The sequence below is a fragment of the Berkeleyomyces rouxiae genome (genome assembly GCF_048999995.1).
Source record: "Berkeleyomyces rouxiae strain 22BRR77 chromosome Unknown BrBRR77_ptg000001l, whole genome shotgun sequence".
NCBI classification, from domain to species: Eukaryota; Fungi; Ascomycota; class Sordariomycetes; order Microascales; family Ceratocystidaceae; genus Berkeleyomyces; species Berkeleyomyces rouxiae.
The window spans coordinates 4,680,942-4,689,316 of NW_027396491.1; the positions used below are offsets into that span (position 1 = coordinate 4,680,942).

The 8,375-nt window shown below is 52.9% G+C and overlaps 1 protein-coding gene across 1 annotated transcript; it reads right to left on the reverse strand.

The window, feature by feature from the left end:
* Positions 1-772: 772 nt before the first annotated feature.
* Positions 773-5,494, reverse strand: BROUX77_001311 (uncharacterized protein; the record flags this gene model as incomplete). The annotated part of the gene is made up of 5 exons (XM_073745727.1): positions 773-3,822; positions 3,916-4,045; positions 4,106-4,764; positions 4,845-4,937; positions 5,011-5,494. 5 exons carry the CDS (start codon positions 5,492-5,494, stop codon positions 773-775), a joined length of 4,416 nt encoding a protein of 1,471 aa, XP_073609546.1.
* Between the last annotated feature and the right edge of the window lie 2,881 nt (positions 5,495-8,375).

Genomic DNA, 8,375 nt, shown 5'->3' on the forward strand with positions numbered 1-8,375 from the left:
GTGGGCGATCATATGGTTGTTACCATTGGACAGTTCTTGGTGGTACAATGTTGATTTTGCAGGGTTTGGGTTGTCGCTCTTTAGTCCCACTTTTCATGAGTCGCCTGTATGTTATCATATATCGTCAGCTACATAATACACATCAAGTCTCAATTTCAGATACTACAAGCCAATTTGGGAGTCAAACAACAACTGAGATGAAAGAATTGATATCCATGTTAGTAACAAGAGAAGACGGAAAGCTAGATGCCGAAGAAAAAAAGAATGAATAGAAAACAAGAAGAAACATCACTACCGCAGCTTCAAGCTGAATATCTAAAGAGAATACTAAAGCTTTTGAAATACCCTTCCCATCACGGGAGTCGTTGCTCTTCCATGAAAAAAAAAATGAAAAAAGACAAGAAATAATAACCCCCACGAATGACTCTCAACAATCATGCACCATGTAATTTGGTTATACAAAGCTCGGTAGACTAGAAAACTGACAGGAGAAGAAAAGGAAAATCACAAAAAAAGACAGTTGTGAAAAGAAAGAGAGATGCACAAAATGGTTTCAACAGACAGATGAGAACACGAAGAAGAGAAAAAGAAAAAGAAAATTAGCCACATGAAAGACTATGGCCAGCCATGGAAATGGTGGGAATAGAAAAAGGATAGATGAAAGTGAAACCAGAGGTCGTCTCCAGACAGGAGTCGCGATAAGTGAATCGAAAGAAAATGTTCCGCAAAAAAACGGGTTCCAAGAGGAACAGGGGGTCTGGTTGCTGTAGGATCAAGGAACTTTCTTTTCCTTGAGTTTGCCCTTGCCCTTGACCGAGCCCTGTGAATGCACTGACTGCGTATCCGACCAGTCGCGTGAGCCACGAGGCACTGTCGCCTCCTTGGGAGCGCTCCCACTGCCTGTGTTTGCACTCGCTGCGGCAGCAGAAGCGGAAGCAACAGCAGCAACAGCAGCGGCGGCACCAGTCGGTGTACCGCTCTTGGGTGAGTGCGCGGCCGGGACAATCTCGTTGAGCACGCACTCGTCGAGATGTTCGTAGAACTCCTGCGCAGTGGTGAAGCGACCGTGGCAGATGGAGCACTGGGCTTCGCTGTTGACCGTGCTGTTGTTGTTTCCGGACGTAGTGCGGCTGGCGCCACCGACCGGGCGCCGGCTGTTGGGCGGCGCCTGCTCGACGTGGTGCATCGAGGTCAGGTGGCGCTTGAAGACGTCGGCGCGGTTGAATGTGCGCTCGAAGCCGGTGCTGCTGCCTGAGCAGAATGGACAGATCATGGTGCCTTTATAGTGCGTCAGGGCGTGTCTATTCTTGTCATATTTGCGCGCAAACCCCTTGGTGTGGTATTCGCAAGACTCTATGGGACATTTCTCTGGCCGCTGCTCCTGGTGCGTGAGCATGTGGGATGTGATGTCCTTGAATACGCGTCCGCAGTCGGGAAATGGGCAGCGGGAGCGGTTTTCCGGCGTCTTAGAGAGTTCGTATGGGGGCTCCTCTTGCGGCGCCATGACACCAGGGGGTGGCTGTAGCATGTTGACACCTGGGCGGATAGGCTGCGGCTGGTATTGGGTTGGAGGTGGGCCGACAATCCGGGGCTGTGATGCGTCATTTGGCGTGGGCTGATGGGACTGCGGGGGGTACGGCGTGGACGGCGATCCCTGCGAGTTGAACTGCGTCTGGAGCGGGGGAGGTGGTTGGGCATAATGGGCAGAATGAGAATGTGAATGGCCAGGATGGTGTTGTGAGTACGGCGATGGAGAAGGCGAGGGAGGCGGGGGTACCTGGTGGGCGTGGCTAGGTTGGGATCCGTATCCGGAGTCTGAATGGTAGCTCGAGCTGTGCGAAAGAGTCGTGGGAGGCGGAAAAGAGGGGACTGCTGAATTCAGAGGCGGCAGCTGAATGCCCCCGGCATGCTGTTCTTGCGAAGGTTGTTGCGCAGAATGCTGTGACATGAGGTGTTGTGAAGGCGGTTGTGGTTGCCGCGGTGGGGGGAGAGCCGACGGCGGAGATTCATAGCGAGGGAGATGGGGCGCGCTCTGAGGAGGGCCCTCGCCCGGTGTCTGGCGAGGTGGGAACGGGTACCCGTGACTGTGCGACCGAGGTGGTGGGATCGGCCGTTGGCTATCGGAGCCATGAGAAGCTGAAACCGGTCCTTGTGATCGCGGCAGCGATGTCGGTGACGGCAGTGAGGTATTGAGCGGCGGGTGTGCAAGAGGAGGCCGGTGGTCGGTGGTCGGGGCTTCATTCTCCATCATATCATCCGAGTCTTCTACGTCACCAGGTTCATATACATACCGAGTTTCTCTAATCCAATCCTTAAGTAGGTGTTCGGGAACAACCTCGGTGTTAGAACCTCTGGCCAGCTGTCTACCATAGGCGGGAGGAGCAAAGTGGTGACGCTGCAAATGTACCACGGCACTTTGGTATGAATGGAAACGTCTCTTCTGGCACACTCGGCACGAACTAATTGGATTCGTCGGCTTGGGCATGTCCGTCGGAACGTTGGAAGGCTCGGCGCAGTACCACGCCTTTCTGTAACTACCATGGCGAGCCTCAAAGTGCCGGCGATAATCGTTTTCATTGCGAAAGCCGTCGGGATACTCGTTGCACTTGTCACAGTGGAACTTGCGATACGGTGGTCTCTGGAAGCCACAGTGTCGGAGAGGAGACTCTGGGCCTTTACTATAGAGACTCTCGCTACGGATTCTACTAGAACGTGGGGAGTCAAACGTCTTGGGAGACTCAACGTATGCGTCATGGCCACTACGTGCAGACTCGCTTCCTTCGGCGGCAGAGGAGGCCGAGGCTAGCCAGGGCCGGTGCAGCTCAGCACGCTGGGCTTCGGCTGGTCTAGCTGAAGGCGGCATTGTGAGGCGTGAACTCCTGCTTGGCGAGGGCGGACGGACAAAGCCCAGAGAATCTGGGTTGCGGGAGCCGAGGTTGTACAGGAAGTTTGTAATAGACCGGATGCCTTGTGATGGCCAACTGCCTCTCCGCATGATGGAATCAATGTTGCTCATGATTCCCTTGTCTGTTTCGTCCATGGAAACACGACCGTCTTCTTGAATGATAGGACTCGACCTCACAAAGATGGTGACTATGGCGGTATAGATGTCATCAATGGTCTGAATCTCGGCCACGTGCCTGGAGGGCGGCCTGGGTTGCCACGCCGACGATGTTTTCATAGCGGCTGCGACCCGCTCAACAAGGATGTGTTTAACAATACTAAACAGACAGATGGAGAAAAAGCCAGCAAACCAGTCCCGTGCCGACAACGGTCCTTTGAACATAGTCATCTGCTGAAAGGACGAGAAGAAGTCGACCATGGCATCATACAATAGCCGGAAGTAACGCTCGGTATCGATGATATCCGGGACACTGGGGGCCGCCGACTTTGCTGGTCGATCGACGGGCACAATTACGGGAGTCTGCTGTAAAAGATCGTAGAACAGAGTCTGGCGCAGGAGCAGCTTCGCGTTATACAAAACCGGCAGTGAGTGGTGCTCGTCGGCTCGAGACGCCGACAGACTCTGGCTACATCGCAAGACATCCAGGAAGTTGTATGAGCCCGCCCGTGCGTTTTGGCTGTTGAGAAGCATGGTGAAGATCTGCGGGGCGCGCATTGTCGGAGGGGCTGATGCTGCCATGGTGGGCAGGTTGGCTGTATCTGTCAGCCAGAAGCTATCCTTCCAATCAAGGCCGGGTAGGACATTATCGATAATCGGACTCGGCGCCCGGTACATCTGCTCCAGGAAGTCGCTGAGCGCCTGGCTCTGGTCACGTTCTGTCGCATTCATCATGTAGGGCTGTCTACTTGAGAGCCATTCTAGAGACGAGGGGGAAGGCTGGTTAAATACTGGCTCAATGTCTAGGGCCTTGGCCCCATCTACAATTCTCCTTGGATGGTTTATGGTCTTACCAGGTAGCATTTTGTCTGCTAAGCAGCCGAAACTTGAGTTGACACGCAGACAGCCGATGCTGCGCCAGTAGTCTTCCTCGCTGTGTGAATCCAGGTTGGTGCACGATGTACATGGATCTGCGAGATCGCACTGCCCATTGTTAGCTCTCACCATGGTAGGATGTTTGACGCCATCGGGCCCAATACTTACGGTCTTGTTAGTCAGTTTACACCGAAGACAAGGTCCAATATCCTGCATGTACTTGACTTCCGAGCTAGCCTCGGCCGTCCCTGGCGCCGATGTGGAGCGGCTATTTCGCAGAGCAGCCAAATCCGCGGCAGCTTCATCGTCAAGCCCCCTCCGCAGCGGGCCGGCTTCATTTTGAGGCGGATGGGCCGAGGTTGCAGATCCCTGGCGTGGCTCAAACACCGAGCTGGAGCCAATGTTGAGGGGAGGGAGTTGAGGGCCGCCTTGTAACTTGCCGGGCAACTTGTGTGGGATGGGCTGGCTGCTATCAGAAACAGGCCGTGACGAGGGAGGGCCGTAATCTGGAAAAGGCAGAGTTGGCGTGCTCAGAGATAAGGCCGAGTCTCTCTTGACCGGGGTCATGTGGTGCTCCCTGATGTGCTGGTCGCGGGAATCAGATGTCGCAAAGCCATACACGTAGTAAATACACGCCTCGTTACTGCACTTGAAGGAAGAAAAGCGGAGTTGGCGCTGACCAGCATAGTCTCCTATGCGTGCTGACCGAATCATGGTGTCATGCTCGCGCATATTTTGGGCAAGCCATGGACCATATTCAGCAGAGCTGTCATTTGCTGAATGGTGCATCAGTGAGTCCATGAAGCCCGCATCAGCAATATTGATGCCTGAGAAAATCAAGAAGCGCAAGCGAGTGTTAGAAGGTGCAGTTTGGGCACAAAAGACGCGGCAGTGTTGCCAGACTTACCGTGTTCCATGATGGCAGATTCGAGAGTCTCGCAGCGGTACTGCAGAATCCGTGCCTCTTCTACTTCTGAGAGTTCTGCTATCTGCCTAACACCTGCGCGTGCGGTTAGTACAAACAGGCGTGAAGCTAGGGACGAGTGACACCTGTGTTGAGGGGACGGCCATACCATTTCGTTCGGCGTAGTGTTCGAGACCCCGCAGCTTGGACCGTAGCATGGCGAGCTCCATGCGGAAGTTGGGCACATGCTTGCCGCCCGCACTACCGGGCAGCGGGGGAAAGTTGCGCTGGCGGTCTCGCTCTCGCTCTCGTTCATGTTGGTCCGGCAGCTCTGGATATCGGGGTGGTGGTGCCGGTGCTGATGGCGGCGGTGGCGGTTGGTGGGGATATCCAGGGTGATATTGGTGCTGGGACGCAGGAGGTGGGTGGTGGTAGTTTGGGGGTGGGTAAGAGTGCAGTGGAGGTGGCTGATGGTGCTGGGCCGGGTAAGAATGAGAGCGGTGTTCATGTGGGAGTGGATGTTGCTGGTACTGATGTTGATGCTGAGGCGGAGGTTGTGGCTGATGTTGCGACTGCGGCTGATCCTGACTCTGGATACGATGGTAGTGGCGCATGCCATCAACAGACTCGACTATGGGAGTTTCTGCGGACATGGCCATGGCCCCGTCACTAGCAGCCACGGCGATGTGCCGGCGTGGTTTCTCGTCGTCTCACAATCCCAATCCCGCCAAAGAAAAGGCCGAAGTGCGTTTAACGCATGGGTGTGGAGAACTTGCGCCGGCTGAGCTGAAAAAAAGAACAAAAAAGGAAAATAAAAGAAGGACAGGAAGAGCTACTAAAGTACAGGTCAGGTGTTAAGAGTGCTGTGCTGAAGCGGGAGTTGGAGCTGGAGCTGGAGCTGAAGCTGAATCTGTGGCCAAAGTTGGAGCTGTAGCAGGTGAAGGGAGTTTAGTTGTAATGTGTGGTGGCAGTACAGTCCAAAATCAAGCTGTTTTGGTCGTCTAGCTAGAGAGTAATAGTTGGGAAGGGAAGGGAATGGGAATGATATGGTATGGTACGGGACAGGTGAGAGATGATGGTGGGGATAACAGGAAAATCCAAGACAAAAAAAGGAAAAAAAAAAAAAAAGACAAAAAGAAGAGAAGAGAACAAGGGAACAAAGGAAACGAAGGATTAAGAGAAAGAAAGACAAAGTTATGACCACTCGAAGAAGAGGGAAAATAAAAAAACAAAAAAAGAGGATCAAGGATAGAGATGCCAGTTCCAAGAAAATACAGTTGTAGATAACCTACTTGTAGACACCCATACTTCACTCACACACACACTCACGACAACACACGGCCCCGGACACAACACACAGACAAGCCGACTAGGGTGGGCCTGTGGTAAGATTTGTTCCATAGGAAGATAGGAACAGAACTTGTAAGTATGTACGGACAAGTATCGTTATAGTGTACACAACAAGTCTTGAAAGCAACAGCACTACGAGTCGGCCACCCACAACGAGGACAAGAGCATGGGTGGCAAGGTCCAGGGCTCCCTCTGTGGGAAAATCAGGCATGTGCTTGATTTGATCTCTTCGGAAAGTGTTAGGATGCAAAGTGCGCAAGGACCAAGAGCGCCCCAAGACTGGTTCAGAGGCGCTCAAGGGCAGTTGAGTTGGATGATACATGCCTGGAGAACACGACTGTCCACCAAGGGCATGGAATAGTGGAAGGGTCGACGACGGGGACAGCAGGAAAGGCCAAGCGTGACAAGGAATCAACGAGATGGTGAAAGAGACAGGGGTTGGGGTGGGGTGGGGTGGGGTGTGGAGAGAAAGATGAAGGGGTACTTGAAATAAAGGTAGTTTGTATGTTATAGCCCTTGCCTCCTGGGCTTTCTGTCGTTCACGTTCATGTTCACGTCTAAGTCCCTCTGCATGTTCCGTTCACCACAGCTGTCGGTCAAACTCTCCAGTACAAGCACTATAAACATACAAGGGGTGGCTAGAACAATGTGATACTAGCCGTGGCCCTGGGACGAGGTGACGACTGAATAAAATCGAACCAAGAGCAAGCAAAACAGCCATATCCAAAGATGCTGGTGCTTGTGTTATAAGCCATGAAAGGCAGCGGTCCTCGAGTCCGGGGGGTGGCCAGAGTGTGGGTATTGCCTCTATAAGTAATACTACAAGGGCAAAGGCATGTTGATGATGCGAAGCTGCACTGGTTCATATTGCGCCTGTATACAAGGAAATATTCTACTCTGCTTGTCAGGGTGCCTTTTCAGATTCTTCTGCCACACTCGCTCGAGGGAAGCCAAACAAAGCTAGCGAGGGAGACGGCGCTTCAGGCTTGGAGGAACTGAACCAACATGGCCCTTTTTTTTAAAGTGCGTGTAATCACACAAGCCAACTAGTCACGACCGCTTAGATGGCGAATTAGCCAAAAAGACCACAATAATAATGCAAGCAGGGAAGCACAAAGTACAAGTAACAAGGCCATAGCTAAAAACTAAAGCCCAAGAGGGCGACCTTGGACCTTAGGAGCCAGCCAAGAGACTAGCAAATTCAAATCAGACCACAGCAGCAGTGGATATTGATACACACAAGAGCACCCCATTTTACCAAGCGACCTTCTCTCCCCGGGCTCGTGAAGGGCGCAGCCAGGAAACGCGGGTCAAGAGAGACGCGTGCGCATTACACTTCTGAGCTGTGGTATTCAGACTGTGTCAGGCTGACTGGAGAACAGAATGGGAACCTGGTAATTGACGTCAGGCCGGCCGGAGGACTTGTGGCATTGCATCCATAGTGACAGAGCCCCTGTGTGCTGTGCTCGTCCTTGTGTGGACGGCTTGGCATACCATGCAAGGTCTTCTCGCCAGCGGCTGCCAGTCGAGGAACGGATACCACACGCAGAGCCAAAGAAGACAGAGGCACAGCTGTGAGACGGCAATATCTAGGCCCGGCAAATATGCAGAACCTACAGGGAGACATGCTGTGTAGCCGTGCTTGTGTAGCAGATTCTAGGCACGCCAGCGCGGTAGTTCTAGTAGACCAGCTGTGCAGTCTTTGGTGCCCATACATATGTATGTAAATACACTCCCGTTCTGGCTACTGGACACTTAATTTTGCCTGTTCAGAAACCAATGCAGCCATCGCCACTTTGGGAAGTCTTGCCAGACGTCGATGAGACGGCAGTTCCCGGTCTTAATTTACGCCACAAACCTACCCACGGCACCAGTGCCCAAAGAACGAGAACTAGAGGAAAACAGGCACCAGGACAGAACAGAATGTTGCACCATTCCCTTCCTACTAGCTCGTTGTAGAGCATGGATTTTCAAAAACCAGATCGGCGTGGACTTGGCCCATCTCAGGAAGCGCCAGACGAAGAAGACAGGAAGGGGAGGAGGGATGAACCTTGTCATGTTGTCATGATATGACATCCAGACCAAAACGGTGAGCAATGAAACGCGCCGCCGATTTAAGTGAGCACCGGCTTACACGAACACCAAGTAAGCTGTCGTTTTCAGTGGCGGAAAAAATAAAGCAGG